Genomic DNA, 26,447 nt, shown 5'->3' with positions numbered 1-26,447 from the left:
TTTCAGCGGCTGGTATAACATTTGAAGAGAGGAAAACTTATTTAAAGTCTGACAAACTCGACTCCTCATTATTTATATATCTCAATTATTCACCATGTGATACTATCGATAAATATATTGATATATCTTGATAATATATTCATTATAATATACACATTATTTTTATATATACCCAATTATATTTGATTGTGTTCCAGTTTTTCAATATTTAAACTAAATAAAAGGTTTAAATAAATCAAGTTAATATAAATATTGATTATATTATGGCGGTCAAATAAATTTTATTTAAGGTAATCAAGATAATACACATATTTTTAATTGTTTTTTGGATATTATAATATTCACAATCAAATTTTAAAAAATCTACTCGGGTTCTTGTCGAGTTTTTTAATTCGGGCTCCTGTTGTAAAAAATTCACTCTCAATTGAGAGTATCAGCTGTGAGTATTTTTTAGGCATACATGCATTTATTATTTCTTTAAAAATTTTGATAATATGAGCAATATTCAAAGGCAAGACGTTAGACAAGCTCTAGTTTATATTGATGCTTTTACTAATAATTTTAGCCCCCTTACGATTTATGAACATATGGTATAAAAATTTAAATTTTATATTTCTTAAGATATGTGTAGGCTTTACTTCCTTTAGTAAACATTCCTTGTATAGATTATACAATTGAAATTTTGATATCATCTGGAATAGAAGAAATATATTTGATTTCCTCTATATATAGTGAAAAATTAAAACTTTATCTTAAGTATAATTATATTGGATAATATACGTTCTATTAACAGTTTAGTAACAATAAATGGCTTTCAAAGTTAAAAAAATTAACAATTACTTTGTACACCTCTGAAAGCTGTCAAACACTTGGAGATGCATTTAGAGAAATATACAACAAGGGGAATATATTAAAATCTGATTTTGTACTTATCAATGGATTATTAGCTTCGAATTTAAATATAAAGCCAATATTAGAATTACATAAGTAAAAAAAATCTTAAAATTAATTTATAATTAATGAAATAGAAAAAGAAGAGTAAAAGATAAGATTGATTCCTTGATGACTCTTCTTTACAGAAAGACAAGTGGTAAAATTCCTTATGATCCTCCAAATCGATGTTTGGTAATTTATGATGCAATTTCATATCAACTATTGCATCATTCTACTGGCACAGTTTTGAGAAATAAAAATGATTGTAATATTGCAATTCCTCTAGTAATTTATAAAATTTATTTGTATTATGTGGAACATAAAAAAAATTATAACTACTCTATTTCTTTTAAATAGGAAATTCTTGAGAAATGTAATAATGTCAAAGTTTCTTATGATTTGTTCAACATGAATATTTGTATTTGTAGTCCACAAGTACCACAATTCTTTGCAGACAATTTTGATTATCAAAGCCTAGCACATTTTATCAATGATATACTGATTAATGAAGAAGTATATTTTAAATAAATGTATTGATTAACCATTAAAATTTTTATAAATTTAAAGATTTATAAATAATATTGCAGTATTTTTAATATTAAAAATCATGTATACAATCAAAATATGATAAATTATTTATTGCAAAATATATTTATTTAAACACTAAACATCTACAGATCTTGGGTAGTCAACTCCATGTTTATATTGAAGATAAATTTTATGTATTTACCCTCTCTGATTTGGCAATGTATTATCGGATCAGGCATGCTACCATTATTTTTAATGAATAATTTATGATATAATATATATGCCTAACCCTGATACAAAGGCTTAATATACCTCCTAATACCTGAGCCAGGTCTAAAATATTTTTTTAAATTACTGGGGTTACGTTAAATATTTTATTAGGACTGGGCCTGAAACTATAAAAACCGAGCAGAAATATTTTTTTTAAAAAAAAAACCGTCAAAGCCATGCAAATGGTACCTCTACAGGTCTCTGATATATATTGTATTAAACAGTTAGATTGTTAAAAATGGCTGTCCCAATATTTTGGCCAAAAAATATTACGCAATCCTTGAGATGTTTTTCATAAATGGGAGAACGGCTTGGACATCTATAAACAAAATCTCGAGGCCTACAAAATATTATTTTAGCTAAAATCGTAATTTAAAATCAACTAAATTTAGCCATTTCACATTAATGTTATACCATTTTATCCTAATTAAATATTTTTTTATTGATTATATGAGAATTAATTTAACGTTAATGGATTACTTATTTAATTAACTGAATTAATTTTCTAAAAATTAAAAAAAATATTGAGATACCTTTATTATAATTTGTTAGGGTATTAAGAATCTGTAAAAATAAACTCCCATGTCTGAGTTTTTAAAATTTTACTCTTCTGGGACCTTTAACGATAATATTAAGCTCCTTAAAACTGTACTTTCTACTAAATATATATATACCAATAAAATTCAAAAAATTCAACATATAACTAAGTATTTTGGAAAATTTATTATAAGAATTATCATGAAAATTATTTTGAAAATATATGCAATGAGAACCTCGAACTTATTATATTTCCCTGATAGAGAATGTCACCCCTATCCCGTCTTTTATCGCAATATACACGTCTCATAAATACCTCACCTTCTACCCAGACGCCTCTTCTTAGGAACTTCTACTTTCTCCAGACTCTACCAAACTACTATCGAATATTTTTATCAAAACATTGGCTATTGGCCACCTCTATACTTTTGACCATCGTGAAAAAATTTTTTTACAATTAATATAATAAATCTTCAAAATGCAATACGCAAAAAAAAGCTGACTTTTAAAATATATTGCAATTTGTTTTTCATCAATCTAGTTTAATTAAAAAAAATTTTGATCAAATTAAGCTTCGATATTCTTAACGAATGGCTCTACCCAATAAGTCCAGAAACATGGAGACATCCAACCATACCTCCTAACGATACCAGGATATATAATCAACATGATAACAAAAATATTTTTTTGCCCTTGGATATATCAACTTTCCACATTTCACAGTTTTATTTATTTTAAATGGGGGGGGGGGGGGGGGGATATTTGATTAAGTCATTTATATTGAGAATAATATGATCTTTTAATAAAAAGCGGCTTGAGGATCAGTAAATGATGTTTACTTTTTTAAGAATTTACAGTATATTGTCAACTTTAGTACCATTCTTTGATTTGAAGTTGTATTTAATGACATTAATGTGCATTCATTTAATGATAAATAAGACAATTAGTCGGTCGACGTCATACCGCAAAATGGCTCTTTTTAATTAATGAATCGCCAGTTTAGCAATATATATGCATCATTGGTGTATACAGACATGTGCCAGCATAAAACACGACTCATAATTTATGAGAGAAAAAAAATTTGGAATAAAACCTGGGTTTTTAGAATCAGTCTTTCAAAATAATTTTGTCTGTTAGATAATCCGTAATTTAATTTTTCAATCGATTCGGTTCATAATTTTTATTATTATTAGGCCCACACATTTTTTAAAATCATATTATTTTACCTCCATCGTGGATCTTTGAATTATGTATAATATATTTATAACAAAATTTAAGGTAAAAAACCTTGGGTTGGGGCTGGTAAATTTCAATTTAGGGGACGAGATATAATTGTGATTGATAATTTTAAAGATTTGATTATAATATATTTTTACAATAAAATGTATTTGTCGTCTTTTAAAAATTATAGAAATGCCGAACTGGAACAGAATGTGTTGATATCGAATAATTGCGAAATCGGGGAATCATCTTTAGTCTTTAGAAGCGTGATAGGGAGCAATTGTAGTATAGGTGTGGTATCTTATTTTTTTAAAAATATTTTATCTGTATCCTAGCTCATACTTAATTTTTGTTCTTTGATTCTATTCAGAAAATCAAATAGGGCACTCTTTTTGGTTTTATTTAATATAATATTAAAGATTTTGGCAAAAGGTGATGCTACTTCCAAAAATAAGCGGTATTATATCTTTTTTAGTCTAAAAATCTAATTCTATTTGGGCAACTATTTCTAAAAGGAAAAACCTATTTATTTTTTGGCACAAACATACATAAATGGTAAGGCACTAAACTCAGCCAATTATTGTCCTATATATAGCTATAACAAAGATATAAGAGCTGGCAGGATTGGGCAGGACCTCCGGAAAAAGAAACCGATTCAATTTTAAACACAAATACTGGTATCTTTTTCAAAATATCGCAAGATAATAAATACTCGTATCTTTCGCTAAATTAGAGTATCTTAAATACAATATACTTTAAAATTATCATTACCAATTAAATAAGAATAATTTATAGAATATAGTTTTTATTATTTATTTGTGAAGAACATAACATATGCATGTAATTATAATGAATATTTAAAATATTTAATAAAATATTTAATGATGTGTTAATTATAATAATCAGGCATTTAATACTAGTGTTAGCTTATTCTTAGCATGAATAGGAAAAATAGATTAGTATTTTTAATAAGAGTTGAAATATTAATTTGCTAAAGAATATTAAAATAGATTATTATTTTATAAGATTATCATATTTTTATAATAATTTATCATTAGACCTTTACCGTTTCGGCTTACATTTTGCCAACTAACCTTTCAATTGAAGTTGATGAAGGTATTGCAGTATTATATTTTAAAAAAATTTCCTTAATAGAAGATAAATAATTAAGCTTTTATAATGTATTTTTACTTTATGTAATATAATTTAAAACCTCCAGTTCAATGTTATTTGTATTGAACTCAGCAACATTTGTTTCACCAAAAGAAAAATAATCATCATTTTTTATTAGATGTTAAATCTATTGGTGTTATAGTTTGAACTTGATTATATACTCTGGTATTACATTTAGGGCTTCTTTTAATAATATATTTTGAAAGTATTTTTCCATAAGTAATTTTAAGATAACCTATGTCCCTTTTAACCACATATAAATAATAACTTTAATATGTTTAACAAAATTTGTGTTGAACCCTTTATCATTTTTTTGTTTATATAGGTTTTACCTTCAGCATCTACATTGTTTTTTTAACTTTTATTTTAAAAAAATTTCCATCTAAAATTTTAAGATTGGGATTTTATTCAGGGAAACTTATTTCCATAATTTAAATTTCACTACCTTCTTATTCACTACTATGAGTGTTAATCATTCTGCAAATTAAAAAATATTACATAAAATTGGTAATGATATTCTATCGAGATACAAAAATATAATTTCAAATTAGTTTTGGTTTTGTTATTTTTTAACTATCTTATAATGAGTTGTAAATTTCCCAGCTATATTTAAAATTTGACCGAAAAAATAAAGGAAATTAATTCAAGAAAATTTTAAACATGAATATTAAAAAGAATCTGTATCCTTTGTCAAGAAAATAAAAAAGATACGAGATACTTTTCAGAATAAGGATCTTAAATACAGATACTAGCATCTTATTAAAAATGTCAAAAAGATACTGAGTATAAGATACAACAGGATTTTGTACATTGTATCTACAAGTATTCGCCGTACTGCCCAACACTGAGAGCTGGTTTAAGTAAGGTCATTCGATTTAATATTTAAATGGCCGAAAAATTTGGCACAGGTTGTTTCGACATGAAATTTAGCTAGCCGGCTTGTAATTTTTTTTATGAAGAAAAATTCATAAGTCCGCATTATTTAAGCTTTTAAAAAAGTATGATTTCGCCTCAGCAGATTTCTGACATACCCCATCTCTGGCTAAGATTGTCATCACTCAACATCAAAAATTGCATAATTCCCTAACCAAACTCTCTTTTATAATGATATAATTTATATTATTCCAAAACTTTTAATTGGTAAAATCATTTTTACTAGGCTGTAAATATACTTGGAGGTATCGGGATATTTATCCCTCGCCGTTGTTTGAAAGATATATGAATAATCAATTTTATTTATACTAAAAAAAATATCTATATTTAAAATAAATTGCAAAATAAAGGCAAAAATTGCGTAATCAAAAACAGTATTTTATGGGATGGAGTCAAAATATATGATGACTGCATTATTGACACGTGCTTAATAGGAAATAACGTGACATTACACAAAAAAGTGCATTTGAACAAACATTGTCTGATAGGACCCAACGTAATAATCATTATCTATAATATATTTAGAGTATAATCTGCGTTTTCCCATTTTATCTCTTCATTTTAAAGATAATGCAAAATTTGATAATTTATTTATTACATAATTACTCCAAGTACATTAATTTAATTATTCGGGCTAAATGTCAATTGATTTTCCTCGATACTGGGCATCATTATTTTATCATAACTTACCTCGAAGTCTTGTTCTTTTTCATCTCTAGAGATTCAATGCTTGGAACTTTCATTATTTATGATTATTTAAAAGCATTGTCAAAAATAATAATAAAAAATTGAGCCTCAAAATAATTCTAAAATAAATTATAAATGTTTTTTTTAATTATTATCTAGGTATTTCTGCCAGCGTCACTAAAGCTTCCTGTTGGTACAGTATGTTTAGATGACGCGCAAAAGGCTTCCACTTTTTTGTCTCACTTTAAAACCAAAAAATTTCGCGTCGGTATTGCGAAAGGAAGCGACAACGTAAAATACGTAACATTGCGAGGTTTCTTGTAAGATATGTATCATTTTTTGCTATTAATAATTTGAACAAGCGTTAACTGGGCATGAGGGGTTAGTGCTGTTTTTGAGCCAAATTTTAAAAATGTATAACTCAAGATATTACCTATAAATATATTATGCAAGCCTTTAGATTTTGCTCGCAGAATGTCATGGAGTTTTGGACATCTATTCGCGTAATCTTGAGGCTTAAGCACTATTTTTCTGGCTAAAATATTGAGTTGACCATTTTTAAAAATCGGCTCAAATGCGGCAATTTTACACTACTAGTTCTGGTTACTTACTACTTATTCATTTTTAATTAGATCTATTTTCACACATATAATTTACGTTGCATATTATTTTGACCTCGAGTTGTTTTAAAATTGAAAATGAACGATTTTTCCTTATAACATTCCAGGTTCACCGAATGGTCACAAGGACACTTATTTGTACCGAATAGTTCCTGGCGATATATTGAAACAGGACCTCATACCTTACGATATCATCAAAGAAGAAACCTTATCTTCAACCGAGAATGGGATCAAATTAACGGATAAAATCATTCCTTGCTACGTGCTGAAGAACAAATTTTACAAATGGTTCGGTCCCAGAAACCTGGTCTTGCCTCCTTTTTTCTCTCGTGATAACAGATTGTTTCCGAGTCACGCCAGGGCCAATAGTCCCCGTCGCAAATTGATGGCCGATGCCTTCGAAAATGATTGTAAATTATAAAAACTTTATAACTAACTCATCATTTTTCCTATCACGCAGCACAAAATTCAAGCGAAGACGAAACCGGTTCACGAGCTTCCTCTATTCATTCTTCTATCTCATCCTTAACATCTTCCAACCAAAACATTTCCTCCTTATCTCACACTTCTAGTCGTCCTACGAGCCCCATCAAGTCTCATTTTGCTGATATGGATATTACAACTATTCTAAATAGCGACTCGAAAAACAACTCATCTTCAAATAAAAATTTAGTCAACGATGCCGAAAATAAAAGGAACAGAACTATTTCGGCCGACGAGCACTATATCATGTCCACCGAGGACACGAGAGGTTTCTATTTCGAGACGGCAGAGTCCTTTCAACGGTGTGAAGAGGAAAATATCCCCTTAAAAAATGTCGTGCTTGAGATAAACGCATCCAAGCACGCCTATAATGTCACTTTACATGATCTCTGGGTTTGCGTCAGTAAAATTATCTTCAAGGATGCCGCCCTAAATTTTATCAAGGAGGGCTCAAAGGGGGACGATGATGCTCTGATCCGGTATTATCAAAACGTATGTGGCATCATTCTTATAATATTTATAAAATATTAAAAACTTTTGAAGGGACTAGGTGAAGTAACTCTACCTCTTTTAAACAATACAATATACTATCATTATTTATGAGTTTTCTTCAAATAATTATGGTAAACTAAACAAACTATTTGGATTTAGGAGAAAATATTAAAAGTATATAATCCCATACTTGTCTTAATATTCGTTTATTTTCTTTTTTTCATAAAAATTTTTTACAGAGACTTGTTCGTTACAAAGACTTGCTGGCAAACTACTTTAAAACTCCCGAATCTCAATATGTTCTTTTGGATCGTATTCTGCTTCATTCTTCGAATACTGACCCTTTATCAATTGGTCCTAACAGCACAAAATCAGATAATCATCAACAAAAAGATTTTTCCACATTTGCCGTCAAGCTTACTCACTATGCCTATGAAATAGATATTATACCCGAAGAAGTAATTGTAGATTGGTTTACTGCCAAGCGCGCTCAAATTACTTCTCCTAAGATATTTAAACAAGTTATTAATTATTTTTTTTTAAATCTATCTACGCGATTTATCCCGATTGTTTCGCTTTATGTTTCACATACTGTTTACCTTTCCATCTCTTTTTGGGGTTACCATATGATAGGGGTGGGGCGATTTTATTAAGTATAACATTTGTTTTGAGCAACGCTTTTTAAATGTCTATTTTCGTAAATCAGTTAAGTTAATATCGAATGGTATATAATTATGTTCTGAAAAAATTCTAAAAATATTTTAATATCTACAGCTTGAGGAAGAAAGGGGGGGGGGGTAGTGTTATGATAAAGTTATAAGAAAAATTCCTTACTAATGGCTTTAGTTGCTAACAATTTTTTGGAGACGATTAGTTAGTATATAAAATATTTAAAATTTGGACAATGTAAAAATAAGAAATAGTTATTCATGTTGAATGAGTCTTCTTTGAGGCTCATATCTGTATTGTTCAGGTTATCTATTTTTTTTATGACGTCTAGCATATAAATTCATATGACCTGTATAGAATTACCAGTTTCAATAAATGTATCACTCCCGTTATTTATATCGTATACTAAATAAAAACTATTATTTACATATAGATGGAGACTTTTGTGAAATGGCTTGAAGAGGCTGAAGAAGAAGAGGAAGAACAAGAAATACTAAAATGATTGGCATTTATTATATCAAAATTTGTTTTTTTATATGATTTAGATAAATTGCTGTTTAATTATGTTTCTAATCATAAAATTATTTATTGAAACGGCATTTCTTACTTTTTTAAACAAATTTTTTTAAAATCATTTATAATGTATGACAATATTTTAGTTAAATCGTCTTTTTTGGGATTATTATATGAATTAGTAAATCCCAAAACTAATACAGCCATTGTACTTTACTGAGAAGAATCTATCCTCATTTACCTGCAAATAAACATGATTATATGGCGGAGTTTGTGCTTTTTCTAATCCAAAAAACATTTTTCAGCCTGTTTCTTTCCCAGTTTTTTCTGACTTGTAAAAAAAGCTTTATTTTATCTTGTTAAACATTCTGTTTCACTGGGTAGATTAGATATTTTGAACAACAATTCTTATATTGACTTTGAAGCTTATGTCTTTACTTTGGGGTAAGGTTTTCGCTTATATTCTCTGTAATCATTCTCCGATTTCAAGCTTTAACCTCTATTTCTTGAATAACTGAAGCAATTTAATGAGGATATACCTAAATAGGTATCACATTATTGGGATTCAACTTAGTATATTGATAATTTTTTGTTATCACATTATTGGGATTCAACTCAGTATATTGATAATTTTAACCTTGTATATTGAAAAGAATTTGTCAAGGTAACTGATTAATTCGAAATCCATTTCTAGATCCAAAATATCCTTATATGATTTTAATCAGAGTTTTAACCAGAAGCTGTGAACCGGGTCTAGAAGACAGTTTTCGTGAACCCAACCATTTTTTTCAAAATACTTGTAAATTCAGTTTCCTACAAATAAAATTTTTAAATGTGCAATTGAATATTTTTTTGGCGTATATTATTGAATTATGTATAATATAATAAAGATATTAAATATTTATGACATAAATTTTGTTTTAGTAAAGTTTGAATAAAATATTTTATACCCTTAAAAATAGTTATCTAATTTTGATTTTTAAAAAATTTATTGTATTTTAAAATTTTTGATGGAAATATTAAAATATAATTGACATTTCTAAACACAAACCGAACCTATTTTTTGTCGAACCCACCTTGAACAAGGAATTCGAACAGAACCTGGCAAAAATATTCGCGTTTGAGCCCTGATTTTAACGCAAATTGTTTTTTTTTTCGAATAACTTGATTTATTTTAATGTCTTTTTTACAATAAATAAACGTTTAAAAATTATAAATAAATAAAAGTGGGAATTCTTATAACGTGCAATGAGTGATATTTTATTAAATATCACTTCATAATAAATGGCCCTTTTTCATATTATTAAAATGAATAGCCCTTTTAAAACGATTATTTGCATTTTACGAATATCATTTATTCGATTCAAAGGGTTTAATGCGAATAACGATGAACAATTAATCGTCAAATAACAGCCTCTTCATTATTCGTAACACCAATTTTTTTTTATATTTAACATGTCTAGTATTGTTAAAGCCCGAAAGTTTTTTAAAAGCAACCCAATTAAGATTTTAAGCCAAAATAATATTATCTAAACCTCGAGATTTGGCAAATAGAGGTCCATACTTTTTGCCACCTATGAGCAAAATATCCAAAATTACATATTATTTTGCCTAAAATCTTAATTGGACCTTTTTTAAAAATCTATCTAAATCGCAATTTTTAACTATATTATACCCATCTTATTATTTATTTATTTTTTAGAAAATAATTGATTATTCGATTCGTATTATCTTAAGCTTATAAGCAGAGGCTAACCCAATATTTTAGAAAAAATATTACGCGTGCCTATGAGACTTTGCTCGTCTATTAAGTCAACAAAAACTACCTAAAACGAATTATTTGTTATTCGATATTCGATTCGTATTTTACTAATACGAATATCACAATTATTAATAAGGAAAATATATTATTCGTCGAATAATTTTTTATCTATTATTCGATCGAATTATTCGATTAAAATAATAATATTGAAAAATAATCATATATTATTAGTAGGAATTATTTGTAATTATTCCTATTTAATAAAATTTCCTAGTGGAATAATGAAGAAACATTTTATATTTCTAAAATTGTTGTTAACGGCTAACTTCAGAAAAATGGTTTTATGATGGACGAAGAAAGTATTTATTTTTATATGCAATTTATAACACATATACAATTATAATAAACTAGTAGCCATCCCGTCAAGAATGACGGGCGAACCAGATATTTCTCCGTCGTTTGATGATGAAGAAATCATAAATTTTACTTTTTGCAAAAACTTTTTGTTTAAAAAATTTGTTGTTGGTATATTTGTCTTCTACATGATATGAATATTATATTGATTTTACAACATTATATGTAAAAATAGTATATATATATGCTTCTATATTATCTTACTAATAAAATTTGTGTCTTTTATCCATAGTTAAATTTTACAATATAAATCTAATATTCTATCTTTTTTAATTTATGGTTAAATAAAATTTTAGAATTGAATCGAATATTTGACGAATCGAATCGATTTAAACGAATAAGAATATTGCAATTATTTGATTCGTATTTTTGTAGGTATAACTAAAACTAATTTGATATTAGATGTCTAGTTCTCAGTAAATCAAACTGATAACTTAGGAGCCGCAAATTGTGAAGAAGTTTCAAGATTTTAATGAAATTCGCATATAATATTTTTGAAATTTTATCAAAGTTAAAATTTAATTTTTTTAAAAAAATTATTATTTGGAATTTACGAAATTGAGTTTGGAAGCAAAATTGATAAATTAGAGAATCATTTTTTTTTTGAAAAATTTTTTGACTTTAGACTCACCCTAAGTTTTATTTCTTCTTTTTCGACAAAGTTTCAATAGTTTGCGAATCAAATTATTGGATATTTTGAGTAGAACCATAAAAATTTCATAATATAAAAATAAATAAATTTTGGTAATGCTTTAGGCTGTGTCCAAAATCTAAAAAATATGAATAAATTTAATTTTTAAGAAAAAAATAACAGAAATTACTAATTTGAGTAATAAGTTTTTTCAAAATTTATTTATTTGGGTAATTTTTATTAAAAAAAACAAGCAATTATTTTCCGTATTTTATTCTCGCTTTTTTTGTAAAAAAGAAATAGTGGAAGATTTCGGACATGTTTCATAATTTTATTAGTTTCCGGAAATTTTGAGACTTTTTTTCAAAACATAATGACACAGTCTTATAAAAAAAATATGATCAATATAATTATGGTAATAAGATAATTATTAGTAATGCGGGGAAGAAAAAAAAACATATTTTGAAAGAACGGTGACTTTTATCGATAGGGAAGAAAAATGATTAGTTTTCATATTAGCACATAAATTTATAAATCGTCGTCTGATAATTAAATTATTCCCTCTCTGCTTTTTGTAATTTTATAGGAAAGCAATTTTAAAAAATTAAGTTTCTATCGTTTTCAATATGGATAACTGATATCAAGCTATAGTTTAAATTATTTTATAAATATTTTAGATTTTTTTATATAAATAGAATAGTATAATTATAAAAAAAAATTGATTTATAAAAATACATTTTTGACTAAAAGTGAATATGGAATAACCTAATTCTAAGGCGATAAAATATAGAAATATTAATCAGCAATTTATAAATTAAATTTGAAAGTCAGTCAAAAGATGATATTCTTCTATTTATTCATATTCGTGCCGAATTATATATATATATTATACACTATGTACAAAATGTTATTTATATAACTTATAAAATTGCGAATTGTTGATAAAAAATATCCCTTATTTTAAAATAATCTTTGCATATAGGTCCTTCGAAAGTTAATTTTCCTGCTTCATTCTATAAAATAAACAAAAAATTATATATTTTTTTAAATTTTATTAATTATCCAAGTTTTAATCATTAAGGTGAGTGATTTATATATTTTACAATTAGTCTAAATAAATATTATGCCTGAATTTATTTCCTTTATCTACTATTTAGGGCTGCACCATAGGCGTACCCAGGATTTCCCTATGGGAAAAGGGGGGGGGATAATTAGGTTGGTTTTTTGGAGGATCTTTATATCCATTTAGCTATGTTATATTTTTATAGAAATAATTTTGGGTTTTCACTTTTTTATATATAAAAGCTTTTCTCCTAAAAATTTGAATTACGATATTTATTTTAAAAAATTATTTATTTTTACTTATTTTTATTTAAAATGATTGTTTATAGTGATGTATTGATATATAGAAAGAGGGGGGTAAATTATTTTTTATTAGATTAAAATGATATTTACTAGAACAGGAAATTTTCCACTATTTGGCTTCGCTGTGAGCTGCACCAATATTGATATTGGATCATAGTTAAAATAAATATCTAATTGGTTCAGTCCTACTCCTATTTACCAACTTTATTTGTTAATATAAGATGTGTAATACTATAAAAATAATTTTTTTTTTAAAAAACATGATAACCTTTCTGATAGCGATTAACTCGTTGCAGACCAATACTGGTCCTATAAATTCGACTTGTTGAAGTCCAGAAGAAATCAATATTTGTTTAAGATCGGTCAACTTAATATCACCAATAAAATGGGTTCCGGTCTTCACGTTCCCATCGTTATTTTCAGTAGATTCAGGGTTGGGAGCATCTAAACAAGGAATCCGATTGTCGCCATCTTGAATATAATATGAATTGAAGATTTTGTAAATAATGATAAATAATGATAACTGTCATGATTTACGTTTTCATGATATATTTTATAGCTGGCAACGTCAACCATTAATTATTCAGTTACTGGAAAATGGACTATTTTTTCATATATTAATATCTAGAATTGAAATTAAATACTATTAGAGATAGAATTATTCAACAAACACTGGTTGGAGATGTGATTGTAAACCATCACCAGCAATTAGTCATTTTTATCTTTTGATATGATTATTACAATAAAGTTATTTATATTAATTATTGCTTAGAGAAAGGTCAACCCAAGGCTTGATCTCAGTCTTAATAAATGATCATCCTTGCCATACCTAAAACATCTACTAGCCCCTTCCAATTCCTAATTCCTCTGACCTCCATATCCTCCCTTATGTGACCCTCTTGGCCACACCTAAAATATAGCAAGCTTTAAAACTATTCTTTCCTTGCCCCAAGGCACAAATGCAGGAAATGCATGTAAATACTATTGTGGAATAATGCAATATATAATAAAAACATTAAAATAAATATATTCTCGCGAAAAGAGTAAAGAAATTAATAAATTAGAAGGTTACGTCAAGATCATTTATTAAACTTGCATTAAGGAATAATATATCTGCTGTAAAATTAAATATATTTTATGTTTGTTAACGGTATTATTAGCAATTTTTCTATCTAATGTCATGCATGGAAAGAAGATTAGATCTACATATTTCGAACCCAATATTTTGTTTGAGATATAAATATTTTCTAGGATCGCCAGACATTTATTTTATAATATTTAGTTACATTAACCTAATAATTATTTAAGAACTTAACAATGAAATAGAATCAATTTAAAGCAGTGAAGTCGCTAAGAGGAAAAAGTGGAGGAAACTAGAGGTCAATGGGTTGACTAAAAACCCGCTCGCCCATTCTTCGGACGAGATTTCTAAAATATTATTTACATTGAACGGGTGGCGGGCAGGTTAAAAAATATTTTTTAAATTATGCGGGTGAATTTTAAATATTTTTAAGGCGAAACGCGTAGAAGAGACTTCTATTTATTAAAATTCACATTTTTCTATTTCATAATATTGTATTTTATAATTTAATTAAAAATATATTAAAATAAATAAAGTGCCAAACCAACAATAATAACTTTTAGACAATGGGTGGACTGGTCAAACAAAATTTTATAGATAAATGGGAGAGTGGGTGTGGGAGGGATTTAAAAAAAATATGGGTGGGTGGGTTAAAAAATTTTTAAAAATGAGTGGGCTGGCTTGTTCGTTAAAACAGGTCAAATGCAGTTCTCTCGGAAGAGATTTGAGTACGTTTGATATATTTTATCTTTGGTATTTTTTGAGAAAGCCTAAGGCCTAGCTTAAACTAGGAGGAACTAACACCATTTTGTGAAATGATATTTCTCAATAGGTGTGAATTTAAAGTGATTTTTAAGCTTAACATATGTTTGTGTTGGCAGATTAAATCGTATTCATTTTGGCTTAAATTGAGTCAGACCTAAATAAAAAAATAGCAGGGCAGGGCCACTCTCGTAAAGAATTAATAAATTATTAAACACCTCATCAATGAAATATAAATAATCTTTGGAGAAAGAAAAAAAATTGTAAGGAACTGAATATGGGAAACTCAATATTTTACATTCATCACCAATCAATTCAAAACCTATAATGCGTATTTGTACTTTAAAAAAGATGGGTTAATAAATTAAGTATCAAAATTTGTCAATTTTTTATCTAAGAATATAAACGGCTTCGCATTGAACCAGCCTGAATCCGCCCGCTCGAGGTCAGGCTTGAGCGGACCGGACCTAATTTTAAAACTTTAAGTTTCGTACCAAACCGGGCAAATTTTTTTTCGGACCGAACTGCAGGGCCTTAATTTATATGAAAATCTATCTAATCACCTTTTTCGATATCATGTTCATCTTGCTCATACACAACGCTAGAGTCTAATTTAGACAATTCGATGCCTTTATATCTGGAAAATCGAAAAGTACTAGTGAGCGAATCCTTCATTTTTACCTAAAAATTATTTTAAAAATTGGATTTAAATTCTATCTAATGAGAGAAGGAAGGGAGGAATATAAATTAGCAAAAAAAATTATTATTTATAATTTAATTTTAATATATACTTTAAATATCCGAGATTCTAGCGTAGCGTTAAGCACCTCGTTTAATTTTGGACAAAATATTTTATTCTTAGGTATACCTTCGAATATTGTTGAGAAAAAATTTCTATAAAATATTTTGGTAAATGATATTTTTTCTGAAACGAATAGAATATAATGTTGACGCTTAAGATTTAACTTCAAGGGCCTCGTATAGTAAGCGCGAAATATCGAGATATCGCTCAAACCACGAGTAATTTATCAATAAACGTTAGCATGGCTATATAAATACATTGCGTATTTTGTAAATTACGCATCGTCTTTATCGCGGTATTTCGGGTTTACTATAAAATGAGACATAGGGATTATCCTTCTTTCTTCTCCTTAAAAAATGGATGGAAAAAAAACTCTAAACTTTCACTGAAATTTTTTAAAAATTAAATATCGTCTCATAGAAAAAACTATATTTGTATGATACTAGGTAATAGTTATTATAGTAATATGTCTATCACTGTGTATTTCAATTATATTTAAAATAAAATAAATATCATAAAAGGTTTTAAAAAAACCTAATGAAGGATGATTTTTAAAGTAATCTGCCATAACCATCGTGGCGTGTTCAGGACCGTGTACCAATATCTTCAATTCAAAAGATTAATGAATATTTTTATAAAAAAATAATAAACTAGAAAAAAAATCTAGCCAATAGTTCGTATTTTTATTTCGAAATTGTTTTTCCAAGATTTGAATATAAGATATTTTTTTAATTTTTTTAAATTAAAAAAAATATGATTTATATTTGTTTTTTATTTGGTTTACTTATCATAAAATATAAAAAGATTGATCTGGGTATAATCAAGTCTTAACAAATATCAGATATCCAATACTGGGTTGCGTTATTTTCAAGCGTTGAGTTATTAGAGCTGATTCAGTTTTAAAAACTAGTTTAAGATAAAGTTAAAATAGAGATAATTATTTATAATATTTAAGAAAAATCATTACGTTTTTTATTGAATTCGCTATTATTTTTATAATCGTATGGTATATTTTTTTTAATCAACGCATCGCTGTTTTTCAAATTTTATCGTAACGCTTCATATTTATATATTTATACCTATTTATTGGCTTAATTTTGTATAATGCTGCGTTAAACGCAACGCTTGAACATAACGCGTTTACTATAAATGAGGCCTTTTATATCATTATAATACAAATATGAAGTAGTCAATATCATATACCAAAAAAACGTATATGTATTTGTTATGGAAGCTATATCTTATATTTGTTGACACCCTTATATAAAATAACTATAATATACCAATATAATTATTCATAATAAACATTAATTTAATATAATTACTAGTTATTTCATTTAAATATTATTTATTAATTGATCTTTCAACAAATGATATATATATATGAACATAATACTTTTAATATGCAAATGTATTCAAGTTTGTCAAGAAAGAAAGGTTGGCTATTTCTCTTTTTCTAATCATTGACTGTCATATATTACCAATATATGATAGTCAAAATGTTGTTATTCGATTTGTGCATAAAATACAAACCAGTGGGACTAACAAAAATAGATTGCTTTATTAATGGAAATCAACTTTATATTAAATACCAACCAATTGTTTGGGCTTAATTTGAGATATGATTTTTTTATAGGATTCGCCATCGGACTTGCCTTCGAAATCAATGAAAGTGATTGACGCTCGAATATTTAAGGTTCTCGGGGTCGAAATACATTTTGTAGGTTCGGCTAAAATAATTTTGCAAAATTTTTTTTTAAATCAAATTGTCTCTTTTTATTGGAGGTAAATAAATTTATATGTACAAGCCAATGAAAAGAGGGAAAAATAATAATAACATCTTACAAAAGGTAAAATTTTTAACGTCGTTGGGAGATTTATTGTTCTCATTTTCTTTTTTAGTGGCATCATTGTTTTCAACTTTATTGGTGTTATCGTCTGCTATGCTCATTTTCTCGAATAAATTAAAGTCGTTTGGACTAAAATGGATATTTAAACAAAAAATAAGGGTTAAAAATATAAAAGAATACATTTATAAAATTCTGTTAAAATTATTATTTTATAAATCATAAACACGGGGCTGGACCTATTTTGTAAAAAATTAATTTATCATTGGAAAATAATATAATCGACCACTATAACATTTCATTTAATACTCAATTTCCGCTAAAGGCATTTTACAAAACATGGGCCAAAATGTTTTAAAAAAATTTGAAAATCCAGGCTAGGCTTAAAATTTCGACATCCAGATCTCCGAAATAATAATAAGTTATGTGTTGTCATTATTATAATTCTTTAATTTAAATGGTGAATTTAAAATGCTATCAGATTCCATCTTAATAATAAATGTTCAAGGTTTCCAAATTAATAATATAATATAGGAAGTAACTCTATTGGTTCCCCATAATCGTCCCATTTAACTTTGTGTTCGACATAAGGAAACATGACCAATCGTTTTCGATATCTCTTAAAATCGGTTATTTGTAATTCGTCAATGTAAACCTTGTTAATTTATTTTTCACAAAAAAAAGTTCATAAGAAAATGATTTGTCGATTTTGTCATGACAAATAGATTAGTAGTATATAAATGCGAAATTATTGAGTAAACTGTATTGCAATTCAATCCTAAATTATTCTCCTTCTTTCTATCTTTCTAACATAAAAATATATACACATAATATTTGTAGTTGGAAGTTAGAGTATAGCATATATCATTAAATATATTACATCGTCTTTTATGTAAGTATCGTATGGTAATCTCTGTCGTGATTTAGTTTTCTTGGAGCTAAACGATTTATTACTATCGTCGCGAGTTAGACTTTCGTAGTCATCAGAACTTGAGGATGTGCTAGAAAGTTCCGAATCATCGCTACCAGTAGAGAAATCAGAATCGGATAATTTTTTCGAAGCCTTCTCTTCCGGTTTTCTAATTTTTAAATTAAAAAAACCAGTATAACATAAACAAAACAAAGATGGATGACCATACTCAAACATTTGCCACAATTTTTTTAGACTCGATGTAGCATAATCATATATTATTAATTAATGGAAATTATTGGGGGGAGGGGGTGAGATAATTATCCTCACTTGTCGATCTCCGTGCTGGTTAGTTCTTCTGTAGCTTCTGTAGATAATCGTTTCTTTTGTTTTCTCCAGGGGTGTATTGGGTTGAGATGATTATGATTATTATACCTTTTCTTTTTTATGTATTCTACGAGCTCTTCTCCCTCTAATTTAACGCGTTTCTTAACCTATAAAAATATATATATATAAATTATTACTATTTATTTCTTTTTTTAAAAAAAAATCATTCGCATAATTCAACTTTGGAGGCATGTAAATATTTATGAGCAATGAAAAATATTTTAAAATGATAACTATAAAACATATAATATTTTTGTAAAACGAAAGCATAACCTTATGATTATATAACTGATGATGAAGGTCAGAGGTCCGATTTTCTCGGGTTATACCCCTTGGAGGTTCTGTCTTTAGATTTGGTTCAGCCGTTCAGTCTAGCATAACTATGTTCCTATAGTTGTGATTTGCGGTTAGGTTTTTAAAAATGGGCTCTAGAATATTATTCGACCCAAAAAAATTTATATACTCTTTCTAAGCTTCATTCAGTTTTCACTATGTTTTCTCTTGGCCAAATAAGTCGCTATCTACATATTTTCAGATATCTTCCAAAAAATATATTTGGAGCCTTATAGCCGACCACATAAAAGATAAAAATGATTGTTTTAAGCTTTCCAGTAATTTTAACTTAAATAAAATATTCATTACTTCCAGCGTTATCGTCTTAATAGAACCAGTGTGATCATCGATCAAGGTTCTAGCCAGAGTGCCAGGGGTCGTTCTGACGGTTAGAATAACAGAATTTTTAGAGTTTCCACACCATTCCAAAAAAAGATCTCTTGAAAATCCGCTGTCCAAGGCTGGGCTAGAGGCTAACACCACCTTTGAAAACATTAATTATATGATTATCAGATATTATTATGGTAATATTGATACATTGATAATGTTAAAACAATAATCGCAAATCGCATTACTCATTGTTTTATTGTAGAGTCATTTATGAAGTTAAAAAAAATTAAATATAAAATAAAATAAATTACTTTAGGGTCAGGTATTTTATCGAGTTCTGACAGGCTATGGCAGAGTAGCAAATGCTTGAAATGGAAAGGAGATTGATTCATGGAATTGTGAAAATCTGGGCTGGAAGAAGAATTTATATTTCCATCACTATTGATGACCAAGGATTTTGAAATTTTTTCGCTCATCCATTCTATTTGCGACTGAGCAAAGGCGACTACATTATAACTAACGTTGTTCAAGAGGACAAGGGGATATGAACCAAACCCTGAATCGGGATTACGCCATAGTTGATCCTATCGATAAAATAGTAAATATATTTTTTAAGTGGAATTTAAAGAATGGTTCCTGCATAAATATACGTATAACTATGTCTGGGAAAATTTTTAAACAAAATAGTTTTATTTTCAAGGCTCAAACAGAAATAAGTGCAGATAATGGGGTGGTGGGGGGGGGGGGTTCAAACCAATAGATGAGCGATTTCCAAAACCCGACCAGCTGTATCTATGGGTAAAAGAACGTTCCCGCCTTGACTTCTGAGCGTGTGAAGTATTTTTGTCACTAAGGCTTCGTCCCTTACCCGTCGCCTGCTTTGTTCGTAGAGTGCATTTATTGTGTCCGTTATAAGCAAGCTGCATGGTTTGTCAGTGGATAAAGTGCTGCTGCCAATACCTTTATAAATAAATTAAAGGCAAAATTTAAATTCTAATTATATATTCTATACCATTATATATGGGCAATTCGAAAACCCGTTCATTGTAGATTTATAACACTGCCACATTTATTTTTAAGATAAATTTAACAATACTAAAATTTATAATGATTATATACGAAATCATCTTAAAATATTCTATTGAATGAAGAAAATCTAGATAGTCTAAATAAGAAAAATATTCTTAAGCTGTCTTAAAAAATATTGAAGACAGCATTATATAAATATCAATTATTTGTTACCTTTAATATTTTGGCGGCTAGATAGACTTTCCAAGATTTGGCAACCGTTTAAATGACTGTATTGATTTTATTAAAAAAGTATTAATTAAATTATTATAAAATTGCATTTTCATAACTTTGAAAATATGTTAAGTTGAAAGGAAACTATGAATCATCTAAATACTCTAAGAGTGATCATAAAAATTTTCAATATAAAATTGAAGGTATTAGTACTTACTGTGATTCTCCATTTGTGTGCAACAACATTCCTATAAAATTGTTTAATTTGCCAAATTTATTTTGACAAAAAAAATATTAAAATTATCATATTCTAAATAAATTTCAAAAAATATTTTTTCAATAATTAGGGCAAATTAAATAATTTTATAAGAATATTGTTAAACATAAATGACAAATGTGTTACAAATCATATTAAAACTATAGGTTTAATAAATCAGTTCCTGATTTATTCTAAAGGAAATAATGTAACTTTTACTTAGCCTTATTTAGACTTAATATTGTTAATTATTTCCCCATTTAATCTATTTAGTATTAGTTAAAACTTTAGCTTAGGCTATCTCAAAATACTAATATTCTAAATAAAATACAACTAAATAAAACAATAACATTACCGTTCTTTTTTGTGATTAAAGTCAACTGCATATATAATTTCTTCTTCTCCATCTTTGACTATTTTCCATATAGTCCCCCCAATCATATGTCCAGCAGAAATGGGAGTTATTTGTAAACCATGACCCTTACCTTAATGAATTAAATGTATATTAAACATTGTATGTAAATTTAAATAAATATGTTTTGAAAACTACATTTTTTATACTTTAAAAAAATTTATTATTTCAAATCATAATATAAATAAGGTAATCAAATAAAATTATGCCATCTAAAATAATTACTATTGAATGATAGTTTTATTATAATTTATTTTATAAATTAACTCTTAAGTCCAACTGTCTGTGAAAATTTAAGTTGAGTAATACGATCAAAAGCTGTATCCACATCATCAAGTGAAAAGACATCAAAATTTTCATTATTATACCTTGACTTTATATGAGATAAAATTGTTTTAGCTTCTATGTTAAAAATATTTACTTGATATATATCATACATAAACATTTGACCCATTTTATAAACAGGTATAGTTGCATAAATAGGAGCTAATAAGCCACATTTACCCACCAAATAAGGCAAAGCTCCCAAATGATACAGGTCAGGGTATGATAGTAAAACTGCATCAATTTGATGAATATATCTTTGTAAATTGATTATAGATGATAATTAATATATTAAATTTATTAACATTTACTTCTTTATATTTTTTATATGATTTAAATTAAAATTTTCATCCCAACCACAGTCTAGAAGAAACGTAAATTCATCTATTTGTAATAAATATGCAAGAGGTGATTCATCATAAACCCCAGATAAAGGTTCAAATTTAATTATGGATGTCATGCAGCAAAAAATTAAATTTAAAATAACTGTGTGAATGAATGATTAATATTAGGTTCCACATGACTAGGTTATCCACTAACTATAACTAATATTAAATTTATAATATATACCAAATGATCAGCCAGGAGGCAGGGTAATGGGGAATTTCCAGTATATAAAATTTGTGTTTTCTCACAAATATTGTTTTAAGCCAATAAAAAATTTTCCCTACATTCCGTCCTATCCCCCTTTCTCCAAAAAATGTGTACAATATAATATATCACTCTAAGAGAATTTGGGGGAAAAATTAGTATTTTTTAAGTAAACAATAAAATTTAGAATTTAAAATAAACATATTTGTTAAAAAAAATAATAATAATAAATTATTTTTCCAAGAATTTATATAAACTAGTGTAGATTTATACCAATAAAAATATCTCAGCACAAAAACATGAGTGACAAGAAAAATATCTTTCTTTATTCATTAATTAAGAAATTGAATAAAATAAATGCTGTAAATAAAAACAGATTAATTTCTTCAAATCCAGAGAATATGATATATTTTAAAACCTAAGTAAACATATTATCAATGTAAATTTGTATTTAATTTAATTATAATATAAATCTAGGACACTTTGTTAGCATTATGTAATCTACTTTTATTTGTTATATAATAATCATTTTTAAAACTAACAATTTTTACATAATAATAATATAAATAATTCTAAAATAATAATATAGATACATACACTATATTATATTTCGCCAAAATTAATTTATATCATTCTTCGATAAATCTTTACGTTGATATTTCGTGAACATTGCGCGATACTTGGAAATTCTAATCCTCCAATACTACTTGAATCAGTAGTTTCTTTAACTTATGTGTTCAAATTTCTCTCTCTCTCTGTTTAATCATGTTCGATGAGACTACTCATTCCCAGTTATATCAGCAGAATCTACAATATATAACAAATTAGAACCTATAATCCTTTCCGCCAGCCTGACATAATATTATTATCTACCCAAACAGGTTGCGAATCTTTAAAATCTCGTATCTTACATTTTAAATTGCAATTATTATTTTTTAATTTAGCGATTTTTCTATTTCATTATGGGTATCCTATCTATCCCAATCTAAATTGATTTTTTCTGTCAGCCTAACATTATCTTAGCAGGACTTCGACCACCTATACTATGTTCACTCATACGGTATGTCTTCAAAACATCTTTTAAAGCATTTTCAGAATCTATTCCAAAATCTCGCATAACTCTATATTTTTCCTTAAGTTTTCGAATCGTTCTTATAACTATAGGCATTCGTCCAAGAAATATTTTTTAAATGGCAGATTTCAAAACGGCTTAGCCGAGTTCATAATCAAAAAAATAGTCTGAACCTTGGTACACAAGTCAAAAAAATCAACTCAACTTTGGTTCCCAAGCCAAAACATCAGTCCAACCTTGGAGCTCAAGCCAAAAAAAACGGCTCAAACTTGGCGCGCAAGCCAAAAATCAAGCCAGCCTTTGAGCGAGATCCGAAAAATAATCAGCTAAGAGTGCAGCTAAAAATATTGGCACAGCCTTGAATTCAAAATTTGTGTATTATCTTTCACAAACCTTTTATATTATATTTGGCTAAGAGTATAGTTTTGTTAATATGTTTGGTCGTAATGGTGCTCAGGCCTGCTTTGAGCAAGAACCCGGAGCACACACCCGGGGTTTATACCTGGGAATCCGTGCAAGATATTTATATGGGCCTCAAATAAAAGTTAATTTAATTATATTTTGATTGTATAATTATTATTCCTAGTTGAAGTATCTAAGTCTTGAGGAGTCAGAAATGTTTTTATCAACTCAAAGTATTAATACAGATGTCAAATAAAAGCTACTTTAGATATTTTGATTGTAATCTTACTTATTATTCCAAGTGGGTGGGTCTAGGTACTTTAAGTAGCTGGATTATTATTATCAACACAATATATCAATATAGGTATCAATTAATTAAAATATCCTCTAACTTTAAATTATGAAAGATTCTAGGAATATAGAATTTTTAAAATCTTGTTTACTATTAAAAGAAGAAATTATATAAAATCATGTTTATTTTTATTATAAAAGAATGGATATAATTGAATTTTTTTAAAAAAAAAAAATATATAATTAATATATTGTTTTTTCTTCCTCCCCAGCCAAGATAATTAAATTTATATCTTCCTTTTTTCTTTTATCGATAAGATTCATATGAGGATGTTAGTTTTATTTTATTTCACCCTTTTAACTATAGTTATCAATGAAAACATGTTTATTTCTTCTATTGAAAATATCCTGTTTGAAGATGTGATGAATGGAAACACATTTTTTTAAATGATTATTTATATCATTTTAAAATTTATATAAATATTTGAAATTATATACAATTTTTTTTTTAAATTATGTAAAAATATGTTTATATGTGTCAGTGTTTCCCAAGTAATAGGAAAATTTATTATATTTGTATATAATAAAACAAGAGGGAAGGGATAAATTTTTTACATTTATTGAATAATAATTTTTATATAACTATAATAAATAAAAAAACGATACTGAATATTGCAATTGGTTTTGATATAATTTTACATGATTAACTACCTTTTTTAAATAAGCGATAAGTGTCACTTAACCCATCTCGCTCCTCAACACAATTAGTTATATAATACTTACCAATAAAAAAAAATTACAAACGTTTAACTTCGTAATTAATATTTTCAGAAACAAAAATTTTTCCTATCGATATTTATTTTTCTTAGAAAATAGCCAAATAATATAATAACAAGTCAAATTATTATTATTAGGTTTCATTTTTAAGCGGTAATACACTGAAATTATATATATGATACAGTAGCAAGAATATCTATTGCCATTATAATAAAAATAAAAGCGATTAGCTAATCGATTTAATGGCTTAAACTTTAAGGCTAATCCAAATTTGTGGGCTCGCGCTGTAAGGTTGAACATTTTTTTTCGGTTTGAGCTCCAAGCCTTAGCCAATTTCATCAGCTCGCATTTTAGGGTGAACCGACTTTTCGACTGGCGTTCCAAGATAAAGACATTTTTTTCGGCTCGAGCTCCCAAAGTTGAGCTGGTTTTTTTAACTCAGCCTCGAGGCAGCTGGCTTGAGTGGAGCGATTTTGCATCACTAGGCAATAAAATTGAAATTTTATACCTTCTAATAATTGTATTGGAAGTTGTAATCTTCAACTGAAATACCTCACATTTTGGATAAGAAACCACTAAAACTAATCAATAAGAAAGATTCCACTAAAACTAACTAATAAGATTCTAGTGGCCCTGCCAAATCTATATGCAATTCTTTCCACGGTTTTTGACATATATTTCAAGAGAATAAAGGGGCCCTAATAATTTTTATATAATAATAAAAATAGAATATATAATTCCAAAAAAATATTACAATACGCTATAAATAAATTTTGTTATTTATTACGTATGAATTATTAATGATCTGGTAAACTATTTGTATATATAAATTTTTAATAAAAAAATTTTTTCTTCATATTTTGAATGAATTCCACGCGTTAGGAAGTGGGTTTGAAGAGAAAATGTTTGGTGATGTATTTATCATTGTGGCCGGGTATTTCGTTAAATTACAATTATTGAACGCGGTGGGAATCGTTTGCGGCGTCGAAATTAGAATTCTTCCAGATTGGTTCAAGGCGGGGAGCAATTGACTGTATACCGGAGAGGTATTTATTATTCTTCCCGCCATAGGATTCTGACAGTTAAAAAAAGTATTTTTATCAGCGGGATAACTCGCAAGTGGAGACAATGGGAACATGTTAAGATTAGTTGGCTGTAGCACGGTAGGTAAAAGATTATCCTGAATCATGCTCTTAAATCGAAGGTTTGGTATGCTACCAATACTGGTATCTAGGTTGTTGCTATTAATATAACTGCTGTTCATTCCACTCACGCATCTCTCGGGCGGGAAATAATTCTTAAGTGAAATATCTTCCTTACCTTTCTCAGTGTAATCTCTGTACCAATACGCCTTACGTATCCATTCCTTGCAGATTTCTTGATCCTTTAAATCCTCG

General features: G+C 27.4%; 2 protein-coding genes across 3 annotated transcripts; one reads left to right on the top strand and one right to left on the bottom strand.

Annotated features, from left to right (window-relative positions):
* The first annotated feature begins 458 nt into the window (after positions 1-458).
* Positions 459-9,936, top strand: LOC135930275 (uncharacterized). The gene is made up of 14 exons (XM_065467054.1): positions 459-590; positions 632-756; positions 799-987; positions 1,029-1,218; positions 1,291-1,446; positions 1,611-1,696; positions 2,841-2,990; positions 3,680-3,780; positions 5,946-6,091; positions 6,442-6,595; positions 7,010-7,312; positions 7,363-7,877; positions 8,117-8,398; positions 8,980-9,936. Exons 1-14 carry the CDS (start codon positions 495-497, stop codon positions 9,046-9,048), a joined length of 2,562 nt encoding a protein of 853 aa, XP_065323126.1. The 5' UTR covers positions 459-494; the 3' UTR covers positions 9,049-9,936.
* A 2,712-nt stretch (positions 9,937-12,648) lies between these two features.
* On the bottom strand, positions 12,649-22,377 carry LOC135930532 (cleavage and polyadenylation specificity factor subunit 2-like). 2 transcript variants are annotated; one of them, XM_065467334.1, is made up of 18 exons: positions 22,229-22,377; positions 22,015-22,174; positions 21,861-21,966; positions 21,537-21,666; positions 20,926-20,981; positions 20,438-20,643; positions 19,995-20,267; positions 19,663-19,836; positions 18,964-19,127; positions 18,604-18,802; positions 18,266-18,378; positions 17,722-17,855; positions 17,473-17,606; positions 16,411-16,480; positions 15,866-15,942; positions 15,638-15,755; positions 13,500-13,702; positions 12,649-12,879 (listed from the first exon to the last, which is right to left on the bottom strand). In XM_065467334.1, exons 1-18 carry the CDS (start codon positions 22,375-22,377, stop codon positions 12,787-12,789), a joined length of 2,559 nt encoding a protein of 852 aa, XP_065323406.1. In that variant the 3' UTR covers positions 12,649-12,786. The 2 variants fall into 2 exon arrangements, with proteins under 2 accessions (XP_065323406.1, XP_065323407.1); XM_065467335.1 differs by having other exon boundaries at positions 20,552-20,643.
* Positions 22,378-26,447: the final 4,070 nt, after the last annotated feature.

This window comes from Gordionus sp. m RMFG-2023, chromosome 5, assembly GCF_954871325.1.
Source record: "Gordionus sp. m RMFG-2023 chromosome 5, tfGorSpeb1-WG-v2, whole genome shotgun sequence".
NCBI classification, from domain to species: Eukaryota; Metazoa; Nematomorpha; class Gordioida; order Chordodea; family Parachordodidae; genus Gordionus; species Gordionus sp. m RMFG-2023.
Note: the sequence above shows the minus strand (reverse complement) of the source record. Positions and strands in the feature narration are given on the sequence as shown.

Coding starts and splice junctions, on each gene's coding strand:
- LOC135930275 (XM_065467054.1), top strand. CDS start 495: ATGAGCAATATTCAAAGGCAAGACGTTAGACAAGCTCTAGTTTATATT. Junction 757..798: donor AAATTAAAACTTTATCTTAA/GTATAATTATAT, acceptor TTAACAGTTTAG/TAACAATAAATGGCTTTCAA. Junction 988..1,028: donor CCAATATTAGAATTACATAA/GTAAAAAAAATC, acceptor TTAATGAAATAG/AAAAAGAAGAGTAAAAGATA.
- LOC135930532 (XM_065467334.1), bottom strand. CDS start 22,377: ATGACATCCATAATTAAATTTGAACCTTTATCTGGGGTTTATGATGAA. Junction 19,837..19,994: donor ATAAAATACCTGACCCTAAA/GTAATTTATTTT, acceptor ATGTTTTCAAAG/GTGGTGTTAGCCTCTAGCCC. Junction 16,481..17,472: donor AAATTAAGCCCAAACAATTG/GTTGGTATTTAA, acceptor TTTGAATTGAAG/ATATTGGTACACGGTCCTGA.